Genomic DNA, 27929 nt, shown 5'->3' on the forward strand with positions numbered 1-27929 from the left:
CTTGGGTACAGCTTCTGCCCATGTCTGGAGAAGGCCAGGCAGGCCCCATTGGAAATGGAGAAAGCTGTCCTTAGCAGCTGCAGCCTGGACCATCCCCCCCACTCAGCTTCCAGCTTGCCTGTCCCCATTCTTCTGAACCCTCCCTCTCCCTCAGCTCCAAATTCTGGGCCCAGAAACAGCAGGGTGAAGACCCAGGGATGAGGGAAGGCCCTGCAAGGATGCATGGGGGTGGGGCATGCCCAACCATCCATCCCTGGACCCCCTCCAGGGGGCCCATGAGGACCAAGCCCTCTTCGGTACACAAAGACCTTCTCCCTCTCCCACCCCCCAGTGGTTAAAGAACGAGACACAGGCGTGACAACGATACAGAACATTCTCTACAAAAGTTATAATGAGCCTGCGGGAGGGGTACTTTGTGTGGCAGTGGGAATCCCAGAGCCTGCCCCACCCCGGGAACTGGGAGAACAGGGAGGAGGCTGAGGCAGGACACAGACAGGGAACAGAAGAAAAAGGGCAGCACCTGGGGCTCTGAGAAAGTCGAGTCGGCACTTGGGGGCGGCCCCAGGCCCAGATGACAGGGCAAAGGACTGGCATGGGCTCAGGGTGGCAGCGACAGGCCACCAAGCCCTCTTTGTGGGAACGGAAACCGCTCCCCCGTCCCCCTCCCCCAGCACAGACACAGATGCAGAGGGAGGCCTGTGGCATTCTTTGGGTATCCCCTCATCTCCTGACCTAGCCAAGGGGGCCCAGGAAAGAGATGGGAGCTGCAGTGGTGCTCCCGGCGGGAGCGGGAGGGTCAGGGATGCGGGTCCGGGGCTGGCCTCCTCCCTGGTCTCACTGCCATCACAGAGCAGGGACACATACTGAGCTCCTGCTGACCTACCTACACAGAACCTCGCAGCTGCCCAGCCACCTCCAGACCCAGAGGGAAAGCCACCAGCCAGCCCCCAGCACAGACACACATGCACAGGGCCCTGGGGACCTGGGGACAGTCAGCAGCTTAGATTATCCACATCCCCAGTCTCTTCCATGTCCCAGGACTCGCCCAAACTAGGCTAGACACCCAGCTGAGGCTGTTGGCAGATGCCTTTCTCCAGCCCAGGACACGCCCGCCAGGCCTCGGGGCCATAATACTGCAGGTTATTGCTCTAGCACCTTGCATCTATTGGCCTGACCCTCTGGGGTCCCTGGAGGGGGACCAGGCTGGAGGCCTGAGCGTGAGGAGGGCAGAGTCAGGCCAGGCCCCACCACCAGGTGAGCTGGTAAGGGTGCCAGTCACCCCCACTTCATGCCAGCCTGGCGCTCCAACTCCCGGACATGGCCAATAGGTGAAGGAGAAGGGGGCTGGCTTGGGGCAGGAGTGGGGACCAAAGTCAGGGCATTTGGCTGAAGAGTCTAGCCAGGAACCTCCTCTCTGCGGCATGGGGGGGAGGGGAGGGAGCCAGCCCAAACTCTTCCCTTCACAAAAATGTACGAAGTGAGCAAGTCTCCAGCCTGAGCACAGCAGGACCCTCAGAGGAGGGGTGGGGAGAGACAGTGGCCCCTGGGACAGGCCATGTCCCCTCCACACACACTCCCATCCAGCTCTAATGGGTATGTCGTCTATCCCCTGGGGCCCCAGGGGTCCCCTCCCCTTCCTCTGGAGCTGGCCTTCCAGGAATCCACATGTCCTTTAGGGCCATTCAGATGGGAGTGGCTCAAGGGCTCCTGGACCCCTTGCTGGTACCTCCAGGCTACACCTCCGTTGTGGAGTGTGGACAGGCTTTCAAGGGAGATGACCCACACGGTCTTTGCTCCTGGGGAGGGGCCGGGGGGGCTTCAGGGCTGGCGACCGTGAGGACCTCGTGGCCTCACGGTGGGTTGTGGCAACTCGCAATTCATTTGGTCTGGAGAGAGGAGCCCCCTGTTACCTGGAGAGAAAGACACAGAAACAGACTTCAGGTGAGGGCTTTCAAGACATCATTTTAAACCAAGACCAGCCATTTGGACGACTGACCCTCTCCTGGCAGGCCAACGGTCAGGGATGGGGACATTGGCCTAGGGGTTTCCTCCCCATCCCCGGAACTCTAAACCAGACTGCCTCCCCACACCCACCCCTGCCCAGCCATGCAGGGTAAAAGCCATAGACACCAAAAGGGGGCAGCAGCATTTGCTGGGCTTGTGGGATGCCCTGAGAAAGGGATCGGGGCAGGGACGGCCACCAGTGCGGTAGCAGACTTGAGCTCTCCCTGACAGCTTTTGAACGTGACAACTCTCCTTCCATGGGAGTCACCTAATCCCCAGGCTCTAGAGCCACACAGACCGGGGATCAAGCAGCAGCAGGCCCTTGGGGTGAGCCGCTCAAACCCTCTGAGCCTCCACTTGCTCCCCTGGAAAATGGGGATGATACAGCCCCTGCACCCAGGAGCTGGGGAGGACTCAATTAAGGGACACATGCAGCGGTATCTCCAGCACCCAGTAGATGGGAGGGCTCAAAACATCCGGGTTCTGATTACTATGACTACTGGATCTCAACTGTCCTAAGACACCCATTTGGGGGCATTTTGATTATCTCCAAAGTCAAGGTGCATTTTACATTAGCTGTGATAAAAAGGCCTCCTCCCTTGTCATGAAACTGGCAGCTTCGTTTTCAGAATTGGGGGTAAACAAATTCAGTGGGACCTCTTGTAATGGATGGGGACTTAGATTTTATGAAATACGGTATTGACCCCCCCACCCCCACCCCCTGCCTCCACATTCCCGAAAAGGCAGATCCCACCCGCAAGGCCTTCTGACCCCTTTTCCCATCCCCCAAGGCCCAGGACACTCACAACTCTGTGTCCTCCAGAGCAGGCGGGCGTTCCAGCGCCTGCCTCCTCCTCCTCACGGCCCCCAGAATCTTCTTGCGGGGCCCCAGGGGGACGCTGATGCTGCGGAGGTCAAGGTCGGAGCACAGCATCAGCGCTTCGAGGTCAATCTTCTCCTGCCGCAGGAGGGAGGCGAAGTCCTCCATGTGCAGAGAGGCCAGGAAGGTGTCCAGCGGGCTCGTCTCGGGCTCCAGGTCCTCATCCAGGCCCAGGTCCAGCTCGTCCCAGGGCAGCTCCTCCCCGCAGCTGCGGTCCTGCAGGCTGTTGGCACTGCCCAGGCTGTCGTCGTCCAGGCTGGGGGAGCTCTGCAGCCGGCCTCGCGGCGCGCCCCCGCCGTCCAGCGCCGCGTCCTCGCGGCCCAGCCCGTGCAGCCCGCTGGTCAGGTAGTTCCGGCGGAACACCATGGTGCCCAGGCCGGGCCGCGTAAACAGGGAGTCGTGGCCTGAGTCGGTGCTGACCTCCGAGTGGGCAGGCTCGGCCGCCAGCGTGGCACGGGAGACGCTGTCCTCGTCCGAGAGGAACATGTCCCGGAGCGGGGAGCGGCCCCACTCCTTGGGGTTGGCATAGGTGCCCTGGCGCACGAACATCACGTCGCTGCCCAGCTGCAGGCCCGAGAGCGAGCGCACGCTCTTGCGGCCGTCCTCGGAGATCTTGAAGGTGCCCTCGCCGCCCTGCTTGCGCCGCTCCAGCTTCCGCTGGATCTTGGCCTTGCCCCTGGCCGTGCCGTGCAGCGTGGCCTGCGAGTAGGGCGGGTGGCTGCCCAGCGCCAGGTGCTGCAGCCGGCGGCTCAGGGTGCTGGACGTGAGGCTGGAGAAGCTGAGCGTGTCCGACCGCTCGGCCAGCTCGCGCCGGTAGCGCCGCTCCATGCGCTCGTGGTGCTTGCGCTGCATCTTGGCGCACTCGCGGATGCGCCGCTCCGCCTCGCGGAAGGCCTTGTCCTTCAGCTTGCCCACCAGCTTGGGGTTGAGGCTGCTCTGCTTGGCCGCGATGGAGTCCAGGTAGCGCACGCACTCCATGTGGCCCTTCATGGCGGCCATGTCCAGCGGCGTGTGGTAGTCGTTGTCCAGGCACCAGATGTTGGCCCCGAAGGACACCAGGAAGGAGAGGCAGTGCAGGTGGCCATTGGAAGCCGCCAGGTGCAGGGGCGTGTTGCCCCAGATGTCGCACTTGTCTGGGTCACCCCTGCAGGGAGGACACGCGAGGAAGGGTGATGAACCAACACCATTTGGGGCGGGCAGGCGGCACTGGCTGCAGGTGTAGGGAGCTCCCGGCCCGTGTGGGCCGCCCCACGGGCACACCGGCGGGACCCGAGGGCCCGAGATGTCTCCTCTGACTCGGGAGACACCAGGCAGACCTAGACAGAGCCCGGGGGCGGGGGGAGTGGCCCCAGACTCTCAAGGGGCGGGGCGACCGAAAAGGCGGGGCCGGGGCGGGGCCTTCCCCAAGAGAACTGATGGCTGGGAATCTCAGGGGATAAATATTTGATGCCCAGAGAGACAGGAGTGAATTATTCATGGAGCCCAGTGGGGAGCTGGCCCAGAGAGGTGGTGGGCCAGGGCGAGTCTGGGTCTCTAGGCAGGCGTGGTGGTGAGTGTGGCTGCGGGTGCAGGGTGCCCACAAAAGAGGAGGAGAGGGTGATGGGTGCCGAGCCTGAGCCCTGGGTGAGTGTGTGTGAGAGTGTGTGCCTGGGCGTCGGCGGGCACGGCCACGTCTGCAGGGAGCAGGGCCAGGCCTGGCAAGGCTGCGTGTGAGAGAGGTGTCGGGTCTTGGCCTGGGCTGGGAGGGGAGTGTGGGGGCAGCCAGGTCGGAAGGGGAGGAGGAGGTGAGTCTGCAACCTGGGCCCAGCAGCCCTCCCTTCCCGGGGCTGCCCCGTCTTTGGGAGCCCTGTCAGGCAGGCTGGCTTGGGCCTGCCCAGGGGACCCACCCAGCACCCTCCAATCCCCTCCGCCACCAGACCGTGCCCCCTTGGGCATGCTCCGGCTGGCTTCTCCAAGCGCTCCCCTCCCGCAGGGGCCTAGCTCACACTAATGAGGCCACGAGGCCACCCCGCAAGGCTGGAGGAAGAATCACCCCCTTGTCTCAACAGTTCCCCCCACACACACAACCTCTCCACATTTCTCCCACTGGTGCCAGGTCCTGCAGGACAATGTGGCAAGGAGCTGCTTGGCATCTGGCCCATGCCCCATCCAACACCAACCCTTGCTTTCTGTAGGAGTTGGGGGACTTGGTGCACCGGGAAGCCACCGTTTTCCCCTCCTCCCATGGACCTCTCTGATGGGAGGAGCAGGACGGCAGGCAGGATCGCTGTGTGCTCTCTTGGTGTGGGAAGGGGCCGGCCTTGGCTTCTTGGAACGCGGCTTAGCTGCCTGGTGTCAGGGGCTGCTCCCACCTGCTGCCCGCCTGAGGAGCGGGGCCTTGGAGGGAGGGCAAGGGGGCTCCCCAGCCACCACACCCCACGCACCACATGTTCAGGCCACAGGCCAGCATCGGGCACCAGGGCCAGCTGGGCCCCTTTTGTCTCCACCGTGATTTCCCAGGGCCTGAGATGCTCATAGTAACCCTCCTGGGGCACGTCTTCCACTCCTTTTCCCTGGCCAGGCTGCCCAGGTGTCCAGTTCAACCAGGTGACCTCTCCGTAGAAAACCGTGGAGGCTGGGGAAGTTGTCCACGGTGTCATTCAGCCCCGGGAGCCCACGTCAGCAGCCCTGGACCCCGAATTCCTTAATCGCTACCTTCAAACCACTTCCCTGGCTCTGACACCTGGACTCTATGCCCACTCTTCCCCCCAAACAACTCCTAAGGGGGGGAGAGGGAGGCCATCGTGGGGGAGGGGTACAGAGGGAGTTAATGAGGTGGCTGTGTGGAGTGACATTTGGTGCTGTGGACAGTGCCCATAAATCCCGAGAATGAGCTGGGAGAGAGCTGTGTGAGCCCTGGCCTGCAGGGAGGTGCAGCACCGGCTGGGGGGGGCGGGTGCCCTTTGGACCCCAGGCCCTCCCGAGTAAGGAGCCTGTCCTGCCACCACTTCGGCCCCTTCTCTCCCATCCCCACTCTCGCTTCCAGGTGTGACCCAACCCAGGAAATCTCTCCCACCTTCCCCTCACTCTGCAACCCCTCCCGCAATCGTGGGCCCCCAAATCCCAGTCGCTCCCCTCCTAGCCCCACATCCAGGTCACCAGGGTCACATGCCTCAAGTTGTGCCCCCTCCCACCACCGCGAGGCTCCAAGCTTCCACCTTAGCGTCAGTAGAGAAGAGGGTGGCTCAGAGGAGTGGGGGGAAGGTACCTTGGAGTCTTGGGGACTGCGTCTCAGGGTCTGGGAGGGGGCCCAGGACTCTCTTCTCCCTCCACCACCCCCTCCACCCCGGGCTTAGGCAGGGCCCGAGTGGGCACTCACCCTCGGCTCACGATGAGACGCAGCGACTCCAGGTTGCCATGGTAGGCAGCCCAGAGGGTGGGAGTCATGCCATCCTCGTCGGGGGCGTTCAGCTCCTTCCTGGTGGCCTCTTTGAGGAGCTCCAGGTAGCCGTCCCGGGCCGCCCGGTGGTACTGGTCGTTCATGGCGCCTGACTTGGACGGGGAGGGCAGGGGGCACCAGGAAATGCCCCCCGCGGGGGAGGGCGGAGGGGTTAGGGCTGAGGCATGGGGTTGGGGGAGGGGGCCGGGCAGGGGCCGGGCCGCCAGCCCCCGCTGCCGCAGACGCAGGTTGCGGAGCGCCGGGAGCCGCCGCTACTCAGACATCTGAGCCGCTCGCCCCGGGAGGGAGGGGGGAGAAGGATCTCCCGCCGCCTGGGGAGCCGCCCCCGGGCGGCCCCTGGGTCCTAAACACCCTGCTCCCGAGCGCGCAGGAGTGACCCACGCGAGGCCCTGCCCTGTTCCAAAAGTGGTCACCTCAGCACCCCGTCCCATGAGGCCTAGTCTGCGGACAGTCCGGAGTCTGTCGTCACGGGAGCCCCCGCTTTGCGGCTCCCGATGTCTCCACCCGTCAAAGGGACGGGCCAAGGGCTGGGGAGGGGTGTCCGAGGGCAGTCTGGATCGCTAGGACAGTGGGCCTAGGAGGGGTCTGAGGACTGACCCCCAGACGGCGAGAAGCACCCTGCGTCCCGGCTGCCACCACCGCCACTGCCCGCCCCCCCCTCACCGCGGGGTCGGGGAGCCGCGCTCCAGCAGGGGGCGCTGGAAGACTGGACGCGGACTCCGCGCCTCTGGCGAACTTGATACCCAAACCCGGCTGGCGGCTTCCAGCCGAGCAGAAGACTCCGGGGAGGGATAGAGGAAGTAGGAACTTCGACCACTGTGAGGGTGTCAGGGAAAGGGGCACTGGGGTCCCGATCTTGGGGCAGCAGCAGAGGGGCGCGAAGGTATAGGGTGCGCCGGGGCTGGGAGGGCGTCCGGGTGCCTGTGAGCCCTCGGGGCGTGTATCGAGCATCATCAGTGCTCGGGGCTCTGGGCGGCCGGGGTCGCGGAGCCCGAGGGCGCGGTGGGCGCCCGGGGCGGGGTGCCCTCTGGGTGTCGCAGTGCGGGGCTGCGCCCGAGCCATGCCGCTCCGAGGTGACGGGACGGCGGGGGCGGGGGAGGGGGGCGCCTCTTAACGGGTAAATATAAATCTTACCTTATCTGGCTCCCGCGCGCTCTTCCCTAAATTCAGCTCGGAGAAAAGATGGATCATGTGAGTGGGGCTGAGAGATTTATGGAGCTGAGCTCCCGCGGCTGTAAATCACCCTGCCCTCCCCGGTATAAAGCGCCCGTCCAGCCCGCTGTGGGAAAGAGGAGACGCTCGTCACCCCCTGACCCCCAGCTCAGCGCGGGCTCCCGGCCCAGCCAGGTGGGTGCCCGGACCAGACGGAAAACGGATTGGGGAGTGGGGAGTGGGGACTTAGGCCGGGGTCCGACGGGGCTGCCCGCCGCCGCCTTTCTTTCCCTCTGCCCTCGAGCCAGAGACCCGAAGGGTCGCAGTGCCCCCGGGGTTGACCCGGGGTCCTGTTCGCTCCTCCTCCACAGTGACCCCCTCCAACCTCGTCCAGTCGCCCCTGCCATGTCCGAGGAGCTGGCCCAGGGACCCAAGGAGAGCCCGCCGGCGCCGAGGGCAGGCTCCCGCGAGGTGTGGAAGAAGGGCGGCCGCCTGCTGTCGGTGCTGCTGGCCGTGAACGTGCTGCTCCTTGCCTGCACGCTCATCAGCGGCGGCGCCTTCAACAAGGTAGCGGTGTACGACACGGACGTGTTCGCGCTGCTCACCACCATGATGCTGCTCGCCTCCCTCTGGACCCTCTTCTACCTCCTCCGGACCGTGCGCTGTCCCAACGCCGTCCCCTACCGGGACGCGCACGCCGGCCCCATCTGGCTTCGAGGTGCCAGGGGAGGTGGTGGGGGGAGGAAGTGGGAGGCAGGCGGGGAGCCAGAGGCTGGGACTCTCAGAGGAACTGTGGAGTCCGCGTCAAGGTAGGGGGCTGAGAAGTCCCTCCCCTCCGCCCCCACACACGCACACACCCGGGGACTAGATGTGGCTGAGAATACCATGGGCTGCGGTTGTGAGAGAAGAGGAAGAGAAAGAATCTTGGAAGAAGAGTGAAGTGAGGGGTGGGAGGGGATTTCTCCACCCTTTCTAAAGATTGAAAGAGGGTGGTCATGGAAGAGCCTTTGCCACCCATTCATCTTTCCATCCATCCATTTATCCATCCATCCATCCGTCCCTCCATCGTCCAACCATCCACCCATCCAGCCAGCCATCTATCCATCCCCTCACCCATCCCATTCATCTGTCCCTTGATCCTCCCACCTGCCCCACTCATTCATTCATCCATCCACCCGACCATCCAACCCACCACCCATCTAGCCATCCATCGTCAGATCTATAAACCGTTGCCTCTGACCCATCCCCCACCCCTCACTCCCAGGCGGGCTGGTGCTGTTTGGGATCTGCACTCTCGTCATGGATGTCTTCAAGACTGGCTACTACTCCAGTTTCTTTGAGTGCCAGTCAGCCATCAAGATCCTGCACCCTCTCACCCAGGCCGTGTTTGTCATCGTCCAGGTGGGTGGGAAGAGTATTCCTGAGTGTGGTGGAAGGAGCCAGCATCTGGCATGAGGTCAGGAGATCTCCACTCCTCTTCGACCCTGAGCAATCAAATAAGGTGGGGATAGGACTGTAGTGTGTATGATATGAGTCCATAAATCCGGAAGCACTCAGTAAAGAAGTAATATCCAAATGTGAGCTCCTACTTAGGGGTCTTGTGATTTCATTTCAACCTAAGCAGTGACAATATCAACATCTAGGATGTCTGGGTTGTGGCAGCTGCCATGTCTCCTAGAACCTGGCTTGCCCTCCCTGGGTGCCGGTAGAGGGCATCATTCTCAGCCCAGGATCCAGCTGTGGGCATGGCCTGTTTGGCCTCAGCTACTGCCCATATGTTCTTTATTTGTTCAGGAAATAGGGTTCAAACAAGTTCAAGTATATATATTTTTTTATTTGTTGCATAAATAACACTGAAAGTTCTCATGATTGAGCTGAGACAGGACTGGTCTTAGATGGGACCAGATCAGGTAGATCTCAGCCCTGTATCATGACCAGAATGACCACATGTAGGGTTCCATCTCCTGAAACATCACCCCTGCTGTGCAGATTTCCACAGTTCAACATACTTATGACTTTGGTACTTATATAGTTTTACTCTTTTACATTTTATGGGTTTGAAGGGTACTTGGGTAAAATGAAATTGCAGATACCCCCACATCAACAAATACCATGACAAGGATTTATTGGCAACCAGGTGAGAGCAAGCATTTCAAGGAAACAAAGGACGGAGGTGGGGCAGGGGATGCTGACCCCCAAAATGCCAAGAGTTTACAGGTAACGGTTTGCAGACTCTGAAAGAACACGAGAACTATTTTATATAAACTGTTCCATAGAAAGAAAGAAAGCTCCCAACTCCTTTTGTAAAAACTTGGTAAGCTAGTATGGGTGGTTCTTGAGGTAGAGAGAACATTCTGCTGGGTTTGGACATGGGAACTCCAGAGTTTAGCCCATCTGCAGAGTGAGTGACCTCTCCCCCCCCGCCCCGCCCCCCCGCCGCTCTCTCTCAACAGACTTACTTTCTCTGGGTCTCCGCTAAGGACTGTATTCACGTCCACCTGGATCTGACCCGGTGAGTCCCTGCTCCACAGCTCAATGCCCATCTGGCATGAGAGATGAGGGCTTTCCAACCTGGGGCCTGGGGTCCACTTTCTGCCGCCTGGGTGTGGTTTCAACCAAGGCCCCTTTGCTTCACCAGCAAGAGTTCCACCATTTTGTCCTGTGCTGTGTGTACTGTGTATATGTGTGTGCCTGTGTGTTTTGGTGGGATGGGTTGTGTGGTAAATTATATGTGCTTTCCTCTAGAAGAGGGAGCAGCAGTGGCCTGAGCCTCTGAACCCCTTCCCCGCCCCACGCCCTCTCTTGGGTAGCATCCTGGCCAGACTTAGAGTGCCTTCCAAACTCAACTTCTCTGTTCACACAGGGGCCTGACCGCTTTCTTGCTTCCCGGCATCATCTCCTAGTCTAGCTCCCCAGTTCTCCATCTGCCCCAGGGACCCACGATGGGCCAGACTCCCACTGGCCTCTTTGCTCCCCCTCTCCAAACAGGTGTGGTCTCATGTTCACCCTCACCACCAACCTGGCCATCTGGATGGCGGCCGTGGTGGACGAGTCCGTGCACCAGACTCACTCCTATGACAGTTCCCACAGCAACACCAGCCACCACCGCTTCGTTCCTGACCGTGAGTGTTCACTCCAGATTAACCCTGGTCTGGGACTTCTAGGCCTTGGGTTGGATGCTTGTGCACCAGGACAGTCAGTCTCCCTTGCCCTCCCAAGGGAGGAGAGCCTCCCCTCCTCCAGGCTCCATACAGGCGCAGGTGACACCTGAGGGAGGGTGTCAGGGGGCATCTTCTCATTCTGGAGGATGCGGCCTTGGCCCCATGGTTCAGGTCTCCATTCCACCAAAGACGTGGGCTCCAGAATGAAAAGGCAAGGGTGATCAAAGTGGAGAGAAGGGAAGGGAGGCAGAGTTGGCTTGATGGCAGAAGCATGGGCTAGAGCCTGTCAAGAAGAAGCTAGAAAGAATAATCACAACGACAATAGTGACATTTTACTGACTCTGTATGTCAGGTGCTGTGTCCTAGACACTTGGTCTTACTTAACCCTCACAACTTCCCAGTGAGATGGGCACTATTATTATTCCCATTTTACAGATACAGAAAGTAAGGCATAGAAGGTTAAATAGTTTACTCAAGGTCACAGAGCTTGAAATTGGAGAACTAGTGTTGAGATCCATCTTTGCTTTGAACCAATATGCTATACTGAGGAAAAATAGGGTCCATAGGCCCCCTGGTCCTAGTTCTCTCGACTTCTGCAGGGTCTCCCACCAACCAGGACCAGACTAGATGACTAGGTCCAACTGGACTTTGCCTGAACACACACACGCACACAGATGCGCACGCGTGCACACACACACACACACACACACACACACAGGATGGAAGGGTCCAGGAACGGAAAGCATAGAGGAGAGCCCAGCCCAGCAGGACTGATAAAGGGCCACCTTGCACATACAGAGAGTTCCTGAGGATGGTTTAAAACAACCCGAAGAGGTGGCCAACTTAACATACTGGGGCCCCAGGCGTGCAGAGAGGCGCATTAGAAAGGCATCTACCCAGGGGTTGGGAGGTAGGTCAATAGCTCTGCCCTCACAAGCCACACTTTACTTATGTGAGCCTCAGTTTCTGCACCTGCAAACCCAGCGGGCATAGTTCTGGGGATTGAAAGAGATGTTTGCCAAGATCCAAGGCATTCTATAAAGTGCACTCTGGACACTGCAATGTTCTTATAGATGGGCTGCAAACCAAAATGAGGGGAGGTCACAGGAGACTCCCGGGCAAAGCAGCTCACATTCTGGGCTGAGTCGGATGTTGGGGAGAGCTGCAAGGAAGCTTGAACTTTCGGGGTTCCCAGGAGGGCCACCATCTCTCAGGACCAGAATTCTCCTATGCTGGGGAGCCAGGGGTGATTACTAGCTGGGAAGGATTGGAAATGTTTGCCTAAAGGACACAGGGCAGTTCTGCAGTACAGATGTGTGTTCATCGAGCGCCAACTATTACTGTTTACTGACATCTCTGGCACATAGTAGGCGCTCAATAAATACCTGGTACAATGAATGAACATGCCAGGCCCAGTGCAGGTGTTTGGGATAAGGTAGTGAACATGTCCAACTGTGATTCCACCCTAACAAAAGTCACAGTCTAAAGGCGAGGCTCTTCAGGTGGGGTGCCTCCAGGAAGGCGGGAGGGCAGTCCAGCTCTGTGCCCCTCTCTCCACAGCGGAGCGTGCAGGCAGCTCGGTGGGAGGAGACTGTCCGTGCAACACAGCCATCTGCCAGATCTTCCAGCAGGGTTATTTCTACCTGTATCCCTTTAACATTGAGTACAGCCTCTTTGCTTCCACCATGCTGTATGTCATGTGGAAGAATGTGGGCAGGCTGCTGGCCTCCTCCACCCATGGCCACGGCCACACCCCGTCCCGGGTCAGCCTCTTCCGGGAGACCTTTTTCGCTGGCCCAATCCTGGGCCTGATGCTCTTTGTGGTGGGGCTGGCCGTCTTCATCATCTACGAGGTCCAAGTGAGTGGGGAGGGGGGCCGCACCCAGCAGGCCCTGGTCATCTATTACAGCTTCAACATCATCTGTCTGGGCCTCATGACCTTGGTCAGCCTGAGTGGCTCAGTCATCTACCGTTTTGATCGCCGGGCCATGGATCACCATAAGAACCCCACTCGAACCCTGGACGTGGCGCTGTTGATGGGTGCCGCCCTGGGTCAATACGCTATTTCCTACTACTCTATTGTAGCTGTGGTGGTGGGCGCACCCAGGGACCTACTCGGGGGGCTCAACCTAGCCCATGCTCTGCTCATGATTGCCCAGCACACCTTCCAGAATGTGTTCATCATCGAGAGCCTCCACCGGGGACCACCCGGGGTTGAGCCTCGTGATACCACCCCCAAGGAGCCCTGCCATGGCCTGACCTTTGCCAACCTGGATGCCCTCCACACCTTGCCTGCCTGCCCATCCACCCCCAGGCTGGTTGGTCCCAGCCCAGAGGGCGCTCAGGAAGCAGTGGCCGTCATCTTGGCCCCCAGGGGACACTGGAGACGCCGGTGCCTGAAGGACATTTCTCTGTTTCTCCTGCTTTGCAATGTCATCGTGAGTAACTGAGGGTCGGGGTTGGGTGGAGAGATGGGGATGGGCTGGGGGGAAGAGAAAGCCAAGGAAGGATGTTCTTCCAGGTTTATTCACTCGGCCTTCTCTGTCTTGCCCCCAGCCCACTCGAAAACACTAAAGCTCTCTAGGAGAAAAAGAGGTTCAGAGAGGGTCAGATGCAGCCCCCAGGCAAACAGCATCTCAGGGCAGAGAGGGAAAATGAAATCCCAGCCTTCTGGTGTCTAGGCTGCAGATGGAACTGGAAGGGCCCCGGGAAATGCTGGCATGGGGGCTGGGTGGAGGTGAGAGGGAGCTGTGATGTGGAGTGGGGGTGCCCTCACCCCTAGGTAGAAGGTGTGACTTCTCCTGGGAACTTGTGACCAGCCTGTTTCTCAGGATAATTGGAGCAGCATCAGGAAGTAGCAGAGACCAGCATAAGTGCGAGCAGTGTCAGCAGAGCGCAGCTGCGGGCTGGCCTGGAAGGGGGGGTGTTCACAACAGCGCCCCCTCCCTGCTAATTCAGCAAAACCCCTTACTAAGAGAAACTCCTGTGTTAGCAACAGACTCCACTCCAGGGCAAAAACACTCTCCATGAAGGCACACCCCGATCAGGAAATACCCCTCGTGTGGCTATAACCTAATAGAGAAATACTCCAGTATGGATCTAATCCCCAGGAAGGAAAGTTCTCATATGTAAACATGTACGCGTGTGAGCACATCCCACATAAAGAACACGTCTTCTGAAGCTTCATTCGATATAAAAATGGCCCTCTCAGCTGCAACCTCCAACAGAATAAGATCCCTAATATACAAACACCCTTAATGTGGGTCTATCCCGATGTTGGGCACATCTCCAGAGTGATTCCACACCAGTGCACGCTATGGAAAATATACCAACAGGCCTGCCTTGGGTGCATTCTTAGTGTGTCCCCACTGTGAATACTTCCCAACCAGCAGATAATCTGTTAAAGAAAAAAAAAGAAGAAGAAGAAGAAGGAAAAGAGTGATCACCAATCTTTGACCCTCCAGTAAAAGCAATAAGGCTCAAAACCTCCTTATATCTTGGGCCAACCTGGAAGCCCGCCCCCAGCCCGGCCCTGCCCTCACCTTCCGTCCCCAGGTCCCAACTGCAGGCTGAGAACCACCTTCTGGGAGGCTGTTTTTCTCCAGGTATCTGTTCCTGGGTCAACTCTAGGAACATCGTCTCCAACCCCTTCATTTCGCATGACCCAAAGAGGCTCAGAAAGGGGCTGTGTGTGTCCAAGGGCACAGTGAACTGGGGTTGAAGAGGGTGGGGCTGGCCCAGAAGCCGTCATTCTTTGCCTCATACCCCACACCCCAACCGTCTGAGCTCCAGCCAGAGAGGAAGCATGATTCCAGCTTTCACATCCTCCCAGACCTGGGAAAGGGGTGGAGCTGGAGAACAGAGATCATGGAGGGTGGTGGGGGGTACACTTCTGGGTGGATCCTGACATACCCCCTCCCCCGCCCTGAGCCTGTCTGGCTCCACCAACACCGGGCATACATCTCTCCAGGGCAGAGCTGCTGATTTAGCCATTTGTACCAAATTCTCACATCATCTATTTTCCCCACCTCCGCATCTCACAAATGAGCCATAATAACAGGGTAGATGTGATCACAGGGGGAGCCCCAGCCTGGGGGTGAGCAAATTCAGTTGGCTGCATTTCCTGAGCTGCTTAAGTGAGTGCCAGGTCCTACCCAAGACGCCAAAGGTCCCCACTCACCAACACCCAGCCCTTGCCGTCCAACAAACTGGAGGGCTGGGACCCCCATCTTGCCACACCCCTGCCCCAGCAAAGCCCAGAGAAATGACCCTCAAGGCCAGCCGGGCCAGGTCCTCATGCGCCCCTCTCTCTGCACAGCTGTGGATCATGCCTGCCTTCGGAGCCCGTCCTCACTTCAGCAACACTGTGGAAGTGGACTTCTACGGCTACTCGCTCTGGGCAGCCATCGTCAACATCTGCCTGCCTTTCGGCATCTTCTACCGTATGCACGCTGTCTCCAGTCTGCTGGAGGTCTACGTGTTGTCTTGAAGCCCCCAAGAGAGACACGCACAGGGGTGGGGCTTGGCTTGTGTGTCTATTCAGAGACCCCCACCCCCCCAGGAGAGAACCCCAGGCTGGCAGTCACTGTGCCACATTACCACCCATTCCCCACTGGCCCCAGGGTAGAATTTTCACAAAAGTTATTTTTCCAGGATGAGTTTTTAAATCATAGTCAGGACATACCCACCCACCCCAGCAGGACCCTGGGGTATGGAGTGACCAGGGAAGGGAGACCTCTCCCCATAGTATCTAGGACCAGGCAAGATCTGCAAGTGTCCGTGGCTCTGGTGCCACCCCTAATCCTAGCCTTGTGGCCTGGCCGGGACTGCTGCCTGGAGCTGGAAACACCTGCAGTTTGCCCCTCCGCCCCCCACTTCTTGTCTCAGCTTCCCTGTCTGAGCTGATTGCCAGAGAGGCTCTTGTGGGTCAGAGCTGGAAGGAACCCTGGAGATTCTCAAGTCTCAAGCTTTTCAGTGGGTGAACCAAGTGTGAGTTATAGACTGGCTACAGACCAGTACCTGGGTGCCTGGGAGGGGCTGGACGGGGTACCCAGGCTGCCGTCTTCCTCTTCCCCTTATTCTCAAATGACAAATACATTTGTTTATGTGTTCCGTGAGCCATGAAAGGTTAGGAAGGACTGACCTGGTCAACTACCATTTTACAAAGAAAGTAACAGAGGCCCAGAGAGGCAAAGTGACTTGCCCAAGGTCACAGAGCCTTTCTGCTAAGCATAATGATTTTCAAACAGCAGAACTTCTTTTTCCTCAAATAAAATATTTCAGGAACCCAAGTTTATAACATAAATAGGGCTGTTCTAGTTTAAAAGGTGTCGGGGGACACAGAACCTTACAACAGGTCCTTCTCTTACCCACCACTCCGACTCCATGGGCTTCTAATCTAGGAAAGGCATAGGTAGATTTAGCAGCATGAGAACATGAGGAAGTCAGGCAGAGATTGAAGAGAAGACCCTGCCAGCTAGAAGAGGGGGAAGATTCGGTGTCCAGCCACAGCGAGGTGAAGGGGGACAGGCTAGAGGGGCCGAAGGGTCACTTCGGTGACCACTTCGGTGGACAGCGGTGGGGGCTGGGGTGTGGGGAGTGTGGGGGCAGCAGCACGTAGAACACAGGGAGCTTAAGAGGAAGCCGCGCCCGGACTCTGCCCGCAGAATGAGACAGGCAGGTCTCAGAGGCTGCAGGAGGAGTGAGGAGGGCCAGAGGGGGCGGCTGCCCCCCACCCCACCCGCCTCCTGTGGGTTGGAATGAGGTCTCTTCTGCCCCAAGTTCACGTTCGACTTAGGGAGACAGAGTGGAGTGGCGAGGTTGCTGCAAGACCGCACCCCTACCAGGTGCTGGGTGGGGTACAGGAAAAGGCGACACCAAACCTGGGAGGGGGGGGGGTGTCCAGTCTGTTCCCTGCTTGGCTGCCGTAGGAAAGTGTGGCCTGAGCCCCGCAGAGCCTTTGCCGAGGCCTAATGGCCTAAGGACGGTGCACCCCAGTCCACCCCGGAGGCGGGCGGCCGCGGGTCCTCTGACCCTGAGGCCCTAAGCCCGCACGGCCTCCGGCCCCGCCCGCCCGCCGAGCTGCCTCGCTATTGGCTGCACCGTCTGGGAGCCCCTGGCTGGGTAATTAACGAAGGATTAATGAGATCCCCAAAGTCAACAGAAAAATCGATGGGCCACGGAGCCTGAGCAGCGGCTGCGCAGTCCCGCAGGGGAGGGCGTCGGGGGCATCGGTGCGGGCCCGGGGGCCTCACCTGGACTGAAGATCCGCGCTGCGCCGGCAGTCGGTCAGCCGGGGGCGATGCCAGCCCAGGCCTCAGGTAAGGCTCCCGGCGGCGGCGCCAGGCCCCGGAGCTCCCTTCGACTGCCGGCGGGACTTCCCGGGCGGGCCCATCCTTGACATTTACACCTGCTTCGGGTTCAAGGACTAGGGACTGTAGGGGTAAGGGAGGGAGGGCGGGATGGCTAGGGGGAGGCCAACCCCTGGCGACCTGAGAACCAACCCTTCTCTATAACGCACCCCAACCCTGGCTCCGCTGCCCACCTTCTTTCCGCGAATAGGGGGCACACAAAAATCAGCAGGGCGGGTCCCACCCCAGCCGGTCTGGGGGCGCACAGCCAAAAGTGGGTGCTAAGGCCAGGAAGAAGCAAAACCCAGGATGGCTGGGTAAAGGGCTGTGGGGTTGGGGCTGCCTGGACATCTGGTCTGAGGTATATGTGTAGCAGCTGCCCCGGGCACCACAGTCCCTCGAGTGGCTCGGAGAGAAACCCCCAAGGTCCCAGGCCGCGCTCAGCTGCCTCCTCCCGAGCTGGTCCTGCGGCTCCGGGCCAGGCGCCACGCCCCGATGGCTCCGCGGCTTTCATCATCACCTGTCTCTAATCGCGACCCACAAACCAGTTTGGTGTCCGGGCCCTCCCTTGGACTGGCGTCGCGCCAAGGGACGTGCCAGAGGGCGGCGGATTCCTCCTTGTCAGTCCTGGGTGCCCTAGCCTCTTTCCCGCGCCCCCCACTTGTCCCACCCTGGCACCCTCCCCGCCGCAGACCGAATTCGACCACTTCCAGGACTCCCTCTAGCGGCCGTTGGAGGGTAGGATTTGGGGGTGGGGAGGGCAGGGAAGAGGACCCTGAAGAGAGAGGACCTGGAACCTTGTCCTGAAGTGTCCCCTCTAGGCCTGCAGTCCAAGCAAAAACCACCCCTGAAATTTACCAGTAATCCTGACCCTTCCAGTCTCTCCAGGACCTCCACAGAACTGAAAGGAAAGACACAGATAACTAACACTGAGAGTTTTCTGTGTGCCAGACATGGCTCTATATGCATTTACACGCGTTAAATCATTTAATTTTCACGAAACCCCAATGAGGTAGGCATTATGCATTAAGTGCTTCATTTATTCGTTCAAGAAATCTTTACTGAGTATCTTCTATGCACCAGGTACTATTTCATAGTTGTACATCCATTTTACATATGAGGAAACTGAGGCACAGAGAGTCTCAGTAGCTTATCCAAGATCACAGAGATAGTAAGTGCCAGAACTGGGCTCATTAGGCTCTACTGCCCTGGGAAGATGAGGGACATTGTGGGGAAGGCAAGAAGAAAGAGTCAGGGTTGGGACAAAAGGAGCAGGGAGGTGTCCCTGTGAGTCTCATGCTTGCTCAACTTGGAGGACAGATAAAGATTATCTCTAAAGTCTCTGGGATTGGGTCCGGATGGAAAGCATTTAATGGGAAGGGTCTCTGTCCATGGCTGTGGTGCTGAAAGTTCCCCCAGAAAATGGCAGAGTCGGTCAGCAAGAGCAGCGTGCCTGTGATAGGTTTGGAGGGTTCAAGTTCAGCAGGACCTGGTCCCTGCCCTGGAGGTTCTCCTGGCCTTGAGGGGGTCCAGCCATGCCCACAGCGCCTCACCAGACAGTGCACATGCACTCCCAATAGATGCTTGGGCAGGGAAAGAATGCTTCCCGGGAGAGGTTCTTAAGGTAGGTGGAGAAGATGGGCAAGAGCCATTGGTGGAAGGTAACAGGTGAGGCAGAGGAACAGCAGCCTCCAGAAGTGATGCGGGGGAGGGGTGTGGGAAGCCACACAAGGATGGATGGAGCCTTGGAGCCTTCTGGCTGGGCCTGGATCGACATGGGGAGTAGGTGTCCAGAGTGTGACGAGGGGGCTGGACAGGGAGAGGGCAAAAAATGACAGAGAGGACTGGGAAAGGGGGACAAAATCACTTGTAGAATCTTGAAGAGAGGACCAAGTGTTATTCTATTTGCCGTAACAGAACCACAGAAGGTATGAATATTGAGCAAAGAGCACATGGGAGCCTGGGGGTTTGGAAAGGCTGTCTTTTAGAGCCAAATGTGGTGAGGGTCTTCTGGTGGTTATAGAGAAGGAAAAGCTGAAGCTCCTGAAGCTGAGTTAAAGGGTAGAGACAGAGCAAAGAGCAGTGAGTTAGAAAAGAATGAGCATGACAGGTGATGCCCCAGGGGGGCCATGGGGCACCTAGTGTAGCCTTGGCCTGGGGCTCAGGGAAGGCTGCTTAGAGGAGGTGGGGTTCTGCTCTAAGCTGCAGTCAGCCAAAGGGCAAGGGGGTGGGCATTATGGGCAAAAGGCGGCATGGGCAGACGGGGTGGTGAACAAAAGCAGGCACATTCTGGGAGCTACAGCAGGATGACACAGTCCGTGGCAGGCAGTGGGGTCTAAGGACAGTGCTAGAAAGCTAAGTCAAGGCCAGACCAGGAAGCAAAAGCAGCTAGCCTCCAAGCCTGTACTAAACATGCACCGTAAGTTTTCATTTTGAAAGGCAGTGCAGGCCGTGCTAGATAGTTTGGACTTTATACTGAGGGCAATTGTCTTATTTTTATTTTTATTTCTTTAGTTCCATTGTAATTAACATACAGTGTTATGTTAGTTTCAGATGTCCAAATAGTGATTCAACAACTCTATACATTCAGCAGTGCTCGTCACAGTAACTATACTCTTAATCCCCATCACCTATTTTACCCATTCCCCCCACCCACCTCCCGTCTGTCACCACCAATTTGTTCTCTACATTTAAGAGTCTAGTTTTTCATTTGTCTCCTTTTTGCTTTATCTGTTTTGTTTCTTAAATTCCATATACGAGTGAGATCTTACGGTATTTGTCTTTCTCTGATTGACTCATTTCCCCTCAGCAATTGGGAGCCTTGGCGGGCTTACAGTAGGGGAGAGGCACAGTGGGTAGGGAGACCAGTGCAGGAGAGAGCAGAAGAGGCCCTGAACTAGGGTAGAGGTTGAGGTCAAGAAAAATCTAAGGGAGGGGCGCCTAGGTGACTCAGTCATTGAGCATCCGACTTTGGTTCAGGTCATGATCTCACAGTTCGTGGGTTCGAGCCCCGTGTTGGGCTCTGTGCTGACAGCTCAGAGCCTGGAGACTGCTTCAGATTCTGTGTCTCCCTCTCTCTCCCTGCCCCTCCCTTGCTTGTGCGCTCTCTCTCTCTCTCTCTCTCTGTCAAAAATAAATAAACATTTAAAAGTTTTTTTTAATAAACATTAAAATGTTTTAATAAAAATAATAAAATAAAACAGTAAGTAAAGAAAGAACAATCTAAGAGAGGTTTGCAGGCTGGAATGGACAGGCTTAGACCTGAGAGGTTGATAGGGGAGAGGCGAGGAGGGTACCTGGCTACCTGCTGGGAGAGGTGGGAATGGAGAGGCCTCTGACTGAGGTAGTTAAGAAGCAGACCTCCTGCCCGCCTGGAGGATGGGGACAGAGAGCACTTGGCACCCTGAGCCCAGAGTACCAGGGATGTGGGCAGTGGCAGCACCAAGGGAGAGCTTCAGAGGTGGCCGGGGATGGCGAGAGGGCCTCCCGGGTCAGCTCAGGAGAAGCCCTCCACGGGGACGGCACCCGGAACCACCAGGCCATCCTCGCTGTCTAGTGTAGCTTCAGCCCCACAAGGAATGAGTACCCAAAGGGCCCACCGGGGATCATGCTGGACTTCCAGCCTGTCCCGTGTTCACAGCGGATATTGAAAGTCAATCCCAGAACTTTGCCCCTAAATCTTAATGTGCTTTAAAATTACTTTCAATCCCATTAAAAATGTGCCCTTAAAAACTAGAGCATTGGGGGGCGCCTGAGTGGCTCAGTCAGTTAAGTGTCCGACTTCAGCTCAGGTCACGATCTCACGGTCCATGAGTTCGAGCCCCGCGTCGGGCTCTGGGCTGACGGCTCAGAGCCTGGAGCCTGCTTCCCATTCTGTGTCTCCCTCTCTCTCTCTGCCCCTCCCCCGTTCATACCCTGTCTCTCTCTGTCCCAAAAAAAAAAATAAATAAACGTTAAAAAAAAAAACAAAAAACTAGAGCATTGGGGCACCTGGGTGGCTCAGTCGGTTAAACGTCCAACTCTTGGTTCAGGCTCAGGTTTGTGAATTCGAGCCCCACGTATGGCTCTGTGCTGACAGTGCAGATCCTGATTGGGGTTGTCTCTCTCTCCCTCTCTCTCTGCCCCTCCCCTGCTCACACACACACACACACACACACACTCAAAATAAATAAATAAGCTTTAAAAAAAAATACAAAATAGAAACTAGAGCGTTAAACCACTCCCAATCCTAGTACCCTACTCCCTTCCCTAGAAGAAACTCCTATTGTGAATCTGGATGTCTTCTAGACTTTTATTCTTTTTTTGATGTTTATTTATTTATTTTGGAGAGAAGGAGGGAGGGAGGAGCAGACAGAGTGGGAGAGAGAGAATCCCAAGCAGGCTCTGCACTGTCAGCACAGAGCCTGACCTGGGGCTTGCTCGCACGAACTGTGAGATCAGAACCTGAGCTGAAATCGAGAGTCAGATGTTTAACCAACTGAGCCACCCAGGCGCCCCTCCTCTAGACTTTTAAAAGTAATTTTATATATACACATATACATCCATAATCAAGTATCACTTCAAATCACAGCATTCTTTCCCACCAACCTCACACTGAGCCTCAGGATCCTTCTCAACACATTGTAGGCAAACATTACCCAGCTAATCAAAGTCAGAACAAGAGAGGACACCTTCTTGCTCTCCCTGCCTTCCAGAGGGAAATTCCTCCCAGAAGTCAGCAGAACACAATCTGCCATTTAGTGGTGACGAGTCACAAAAGGTCCAGTGGCCAGACATTATGCAGGTGCCCCTGGCTCCCTTGACAGAGTTATTTTCCGTCTTCAGATCAGGCACTGAGGCAGAAAGCGGGATAACCTTGCAGGGCGTTGGGAGGGAGGTATTCCTCAAGCCAGTCGAAATAATCCCTATCTATTTGGAGCACAAAGGATTCCCATATCCCCTGGTTTGTTTTTTGTTTTTTGTTTTTATTTTAGAGAGAGAGAGCACAAGCAGGGGAGAGGGGCGGAGGGAGAGAGAATCCTAAGCAGGTTCTGCACTCAGCACAGAGCCCGACGTGGGGCTCGACCCCACGGCCCTGGGATCATGACCCGAGCCAAAATCAAGAGCCAGATACTCAACTGACTGAGACACCCCTGGTCTGTGTGAACCTCCTCAGGTCCTGTAAAGTAGACAAGGAAGCTGCTATTATTTCCAGTGTCTGACCAGGGAGGTTGCATAGCTTGCCCTAGGTCACACAGCAGTTAAGGGCAGGGGTAGGATGAAACCAGGAAAGCCTGGCAGCCAACCAGGACCCTGTGTCCCCAGCCCCTTCTCAGCCTGCATCCATGGCCTCTCCAGAAGCACAGAAGACTGGAGCGGCCCCGGCCGAGGAGAACCAAGTCGGCACGGGGGCCGAGAAAATGGGAGCTCCTGCCCCCCCGTACCGGAAGTCCTGGCTGGCGCGGCATTTCTCACTGCTGCGGAGAGACAGGCAGGCCCAGAAGGCAGGGCAGCTCTTCTCGGGGCTCCTGGCCCTCAATGTGGTGTTCCTGGGTGGAGCCTTCATCTGTAGCATGATCTTCAACAACGTGGCTGTCACGCTGGGCGACGTGTGGATCCTGCTGGCCGCCCTGAAGGCCCTGTCCCTTCTCTGGCTCCTCTATTACGCCACCTGCACCACCCGCCACACACACGCCATGCTCTTCCGGGACCCTCACGCAGGATCCATTTGGGTGCGGGGTGAGTGTTGGGGCACGGGGTGGCCGGAGAGGGGTGGGGAGGGAGAGCCGGGCCCAGGGAAGGCGCCAACGGCCACCTGGCCCGGCCAGGCTCCCTGGTGCTCTTCGGCAGCTGTGCCATCTGCCTGAACGTCTTCCGAGTGGGCTACGACGTGAGCCACATCCACTGCAAGTCGCAGCTGGAACTCGTCTTCCCCGTCATCGAGATTGTCTTCATCGGCGCCCAGGTGACAGGCCTCTCCCGTCCCCATGCCGCATGCACACACACACCCCGACCATGCCTAGGCGCAGCTTGCAGGGCCTAGCATATGTGCACACAGGCCGCAGCCCCCACTAATGCCTGCCTCCACATACCCACGTCCATGCACAGCTACGTGTACCTGCATCACTGAAATGCAGACCCCTGTAAATACACCTGCCTGTGCATACTTGCATATCCCTAAATCCACACCCCCCATGAATACAGAGCTACTCTTAGGAACCAACATCCCTCACACTCCTGAGTCCCTGTCCTGTGCCGGGCATTGTGCTGGCCGTTTCTTTGCATCATCCCGTCCATTTCTCCGATAAGTAGGCATTCCCCTAAGAGGTGGGCATTTTAGCCCCATTTTAGACATGAGGAGACTGAGCCTCTGAGATATTTTGCCACTGGCCCAAGACGACGCAGCAAGGGAACGGCAGAGCCAGGATTCCAATCCAGACGTCCTCACTGTCACTTCCATTGTACATACATACAAGCAACTGGGGCACATACCCCACGCTCCCGCCACCCCTGCCCCCAGCCCCTGGGCTCAAGGCCTCATCTCTTTCAGACCTGGGTGCTCTGGAAACACTGTAAGGACTGTGTTCAGGTCCAGACCAATTTCACTAGGTAAGATGGGGTACCTTCTCTCCCTCCAACCCCTGGGGCTCCCTGTCCCCTGCCAGTGCCTGCTCCCACAGCTTCCTTGGACAGGGTGTCCCTGGGGTGGCATGTCGGTCCGGGAAGGGGTCCCAAGGGGCCTCTAGGGCTGCCTCTCCTGAAGTCCTAATGCCAGATGGGATCTGGCTTTGGGAGAGAGCTGTCTCCCCCAAGGCAGTGATGGTGAGGGCAGAGCACGCGGGAGCCAGCCAGGCTGTGTGGACACAGTGTGGCACCTCCTCCAGGTGTGGCCTGATGCTGACCCTGGCCACAAACCTGCTGCTGTGGGTTCTGGCTGTCACCAACGACTCCATGCACCGCGAGATCAAGGCTGAGCTCAGCGCCCTTGTGGAAAACTTCTCAGGTACAGAGGAGACATGATCCCCAGCCCCAAATGCACACACACACACACACACACACTCGCACGCACGTGCACATTCCCTCCCAGAGTGGGAGCAAACTCTGGATCGTGACTACACGCTGGTCCTCGTCCTGCCCCATCGGTGCTGGCACCGTGCAGCCTGGCTCCAGACATCTAGCTGTCACCTTAGCTAGCCACAAATCCTGGCTGAACTACTCACTGATAAGTCCAGGTATGCGCCCCACCCCTAGCATTTGCATTTTGCTTGCAAGAAACTAAAAGGCTTCAGGACTGAAAGGAACGGATGTCTTCCTAACACAGTTGTGGATCCCCGGACATATCAGGAGAGACAGAAGATTTCTGGGCAGAAGGCCCTCCTCCCGCAGATTGTTCCATGACCAGTCCCCTACCTGTACAGTCTGCCCTTAGAGGCTACATCCCACACACCTACATGGGGGTTTCAGCCACACCTGTATGTGTAAAGCACATCCCCCCCCCCCAGGTGGCATCACCATCCTGACCTGTGTACAGCCAAGCCTTCCCAGCACATTCATGCATTTGCACCCCCGCTGCAAAAATCACAGCCTGCCTATGGACTGCGGACATTCTTTAGACTCAGATACATTTTTCAGAAGAGCTGTGCTGAGAATTTTTGACAAGTGACACCACGGATTCTTTTAGTACTAAAAAAGTCATACAGATGAGTAAAAAAACGGGATATACCCATCACCTAGAGGTAATCATTATTAACATGTTGCTATAATTTCAATGTCTTGCCGAATTACATCATGGAGATCACAGCATTTCATCTCAAAACATTTTCATGCACATCTCTTTAAAATAAGTATATTTCCCTCCACTACCACAATGTTACAATTTCTTTTTTTTTTAAATTTTTTTAATGTTTATTTATTTTTTGAGAGAGAGAGTGCAAGCAGGGGAGGGGCAGGGAGAGAGGGAGACACAGAATCCGAAGCAGGCTCCAGGCTCCGAGCTGTCAGCACAGAGCCTGACGTGGGGCTCAAACCCACGAACCATGAGAAATGACCTGAGCCGGATCATAATTTCTAACAGAATTCCTCAACATGATCCCCATCCTCTCCATCGACCTGTTCAGCTTTCCCCAACCAGCCTGTGAAATGTCTCCTACGATGCTGTGTTCAAACATGGTTCCGTCTCTTAACGTCTCTGTTTTCCTAATGGCATTGAGGTTTGTCAGGCTGCTTCCTAGTGGTGGCATTTGACTTGTTCTCCTCTTCCCTGCTCAGCCTGCCACCTGGAAGTATGGACCAAAGCCTCGATCAGATCCAGGTTAAACGCTTTGGACACTGGCATTCCACAGTTGATGCTGTGAGCTTTGCAAGGGACCTCATCACGAGGCAAGATGTCTGATTGCCCCACAGAGCATGTAGCCGAGGGTTCAGATGCAGCAGCCAGATCCTCCTGTTGTAAAGTCATAGACTTCCCCTCGTGCCCAAGACGTAATCTGTTGAGGTGACATTTGGCCCCAAAGACATGATGTGTCTTTACAAAAGCTTGGCTCCTGAAGTCTGAAATCCCTTTGTAAAGAAACGACCATCCCGCGATTTCTGGTTTCTATCTCTGGACCTCAGTTTCCAAGTCTGTAAAATGGGTGGCATACTCCAGGAGTGTGGGACTGATTGGTGCGGCCGGTTTCCTCAGAACGAGGTCCACCTGAACAACTGTCCCTTCCCACCCTGCCCCCTCCCAGGCAATGACACCAACACCTGCGTGTGCCTCAATGCCACGGTGTGCGAGGTCTTCCAGAAGGGCTATCTGATGCTCTACCCCTTCAGCACCGAGTACTGCCTCATCTGCTGTGCCGTGCTCTTTGTCATGTGGAAGAACGTGGGCCGCCGCCTGGCACCCCACACAGGTGCCCGCCCCGGCACGCCTCCCTTCCACCTGCACGGGGCCATCTTCGGGCCACTGCTTGGCCTGCTGGCCCTGGTGGCAGGCGTGTGCGTCTTCGTGCTCTTCCAGATCGAAGCAAGTGGCCTCGCCATCGCACGCCAATACTTCATCCTCTACTATGCCTTCTACGTAGCCGTGCTGCCCGCCATGAGCCTGGCGTGCTTGGCGGGCACGGCCATCCACGGGCTGGAGGAGCGAGAGCTGGACACGCTCAAGAACCCCACCCGCAGCCTGGACGTGGTGCTGCTGATGGGCGCGGCGCTGGGCCAGATGGGCATCGCCTACTTTTCCATCGTGGCCATCGTGGCCACTCGCCCCCACGAGCTGCTCAACCGCCTCATCCTGGCCTACTCGCTGCTGATTATCTTGCAGCACATCGCCCAGAACCTCTTCATCATCGAGGGCCTGCATCGGCGTCCGCTCTGGGAGACGGCAGGGAAGCAGGAGGACGAGCCGCCCCGCCGGGGCTCCCTGCTGGAGCTGGGCCAGGACCTGCGGCGGGCCTCGCTGGCCTACATCCACTCCTACAGCCACCTCAACTGGAAGCGGCGGGCGCTCAAGGAGATCTGTCTCTTCCTCATCCTCTGCAATCTCACAGTGAGTGGACAGGGCGGGAGCGTGGGGACGGAGCTGCCCGGGTGGCCTCAGGGACCCTCAGGAAGGAAGGAATGGTGCGTTCGTTGAGCATCGACTGTCCCAAGGGCAACTGGCCTGTCCCTTTTATTGTCGGGGACACATGCATCTTTCCCACCAGCTCCATGCTGAGAGCAGTGTCCCCCAGCTCTCTGGAAGGTGCCCGCATGAATGAACGTGCCAAGCATATAGCTAAGTGCTCTTTACAAACATGTAAGATTTCCACCCTCAGGAAGTGTACTGTCCAGCTGGAGAGACACCAGGGGGCCAGTGAGGGAATTGCCAAATAATTGATCATCCACTGAATTGGGTCAAAGGGCAGAGATCATCAAGTGCCTGGTTTCCCGAAAGCTCTCTAGGGGAAGGTGTTGACGATGGCTGCTGGCTGTCTGGCAGCTAAAGTCTCGCGTCCACCTCCCCATGCCGTAGCTCAGCTCCTCACTGAATCATCACAGGAAACCCCTGCAGCAGCCACCGTTATGCACCATCACTGTCCCCGTTTGACAGATGGGGAAACGGAGGCTTAGGTTGTCCCACAGCCCGTCAGGGGCAGTGCCGGGACACCCAGGGTGGTTGGAGCGCATGATGAACACATTCTAGGCACACCGTGCTGGAAACACCTCAGGTGGTGAAGCCCCTGACACAGGCCACCATACATCATCACCTGGCCCTAACGTGCAGTAGGAGTTCAGAGAAGGAAATGTGGGCCCGATGGGCCAAGGAAGGCCTCATGAAGATTTAATCTGGGTCTTGAGAAAGGGGAAGAATTTGGACAGAAGACAGGACCAGGTAGAGAGAGCAGAGAGTCAAGACTGGCAGAGAAATGGAGGCAGAGCGGAAGAAGGTGGTTGAGGTCAAGGCACAGGGGAGCCCAGAGCAGGCTGGGCCATGGCTGGTGGCAACGTGAGGCCACATGATCCGCCTAGAGTTCAGGCTGGCAAGCCAGGGAGGTGGTTGTGGTACAGGGTGGGGGATTTAGGGAGGAATGGCTTGCTTTGAAAGCCCAGGGCTGAAGGGATGAAGGGCTGAAGGGGGGGGGGTTGTGCTAGCAGCTTTTGGGGCCTGCCTCCCCTGGGTGGAGTGCCCGTGGACGCAGAGAGCCCTCTCCCTCACTCAACCCCCTCCTCTCCTCCCCAGTTGTGGATGATGCCCGCGTTTGGTATACACCCGGAGTTTGAGAACGGGCTGGAAAAGGACTTCTATGGCTACCGGACGTGGTTCACCATCGTCAACTTTGGTTTGCCTCTGGGGGTCTTCTACCGTATGCATTCTGTTGGAGGGCTGGTGGAGGTCTACTTGGAGGCCTGAGGCTGCCCAAGGACCCACCCCTGGCAGAACACCAAAGTGCCAAGGCTGGGCAGAGGGTAGCCCAGAGTCTCTGAGCAAACACTCCATT

The 27929-nt window shown here is 57.4% G+C and overlaps 3 protein-coding genes across 4 annotated transcripts; 2 read left to right on the forward strand and 1 right to left on the reverse strand.

Moving 5' to 3' along the window:
- Positions 1-357: 357 nt before the first annotated feature.
- On the reverse strand, positions 358-6816 carry USH1G (USH1 protein network component sans). 2 transcript variants are annotated; one of them, XM_042917140.1, is made up of 3 exons: positions 6243-6816; positions 2811-4028; positions 358-1910 (listed from the first exon to the last, which is right to left on the reverse strand). In XM_042917140.1, the coding sequence occupies exons 1-3, from the start codon at positions 6404-6406 to the stop codon at positions 1907-1909; spliced, it is 1386 nt and encodes a 461-aa protein (XP_042773074.1). In that variant the 5' UTR covers positions 6407-6816; the 3' UTR covers positions 358-1906. The 2 variants fall into 2 exon arrangements, with proteins under 2 accessions (XP_042773074.1, XP_042773075.1); XM_042917141.1 differs by lacking the exon at positions 358-1910 and having other exon boundaries at positions 2807-4028.
- Positions 6817-7634: 818 nt separating this feature from the next.
- On the forward strand, positions 7635-15195 carry OTOP2 (otopetrin 2). Its single transcript, XM_042917036.1, has 7 exons — positions 7635-7670; positions 7847-8193; positions 8740-8876; positions 9929-9987; positions 10464-10597; positions 12197-13074; positions 14955-15195. The coding sequence occupies exons 2-7, from the start codon at positions 7881-7883 to the stop codon at positions 15123-15125; spliced, it is 1692 nt and encodes a 563-aa protein (XP_042772970.1). The 5' UTR covers positions 7635-7670; positions 7847-7880; the 3' UTR covers positions 15126-15195.
- Positions 15196-18623: 3428 nt separating this feature from the next.
- Positions 18624-27841, forward strand: OTOP3 (otopetrin 3). The gene is made up of 7 exons (XM_042914506.1): positions 18624-18647; positions 22254-22704; positions 22794-22930; positions 23516-23574; positions 23850-23968; positions 25698-26497; positions 27671-27841. The coding sequence occupies exons 1-7, from the start codon at positions 18624-18626 to the stop codon at positions 27839-27841; spliced, it is 1761 nt and encodes a 586-aa protein (XP_042770440.1).
- The last annotated feature ends 88 nt before the right edge of the window (positions 27842-27929 follow it).

The sequence above is a fragment of the Panthera leo genome, chromosome E1 (assembly GCF_018350215.1).
Source record: "Panthera leo isolate Ple1 chromosome E1, P.leo_Ple1_pat1.1, whole genome shotgun sequence".
Lineage (NCBI taxonomy): Eukaryota > Metazoa > Chordata > Mammalia > Carnivora > Felidae > Panthera > Panthera leo.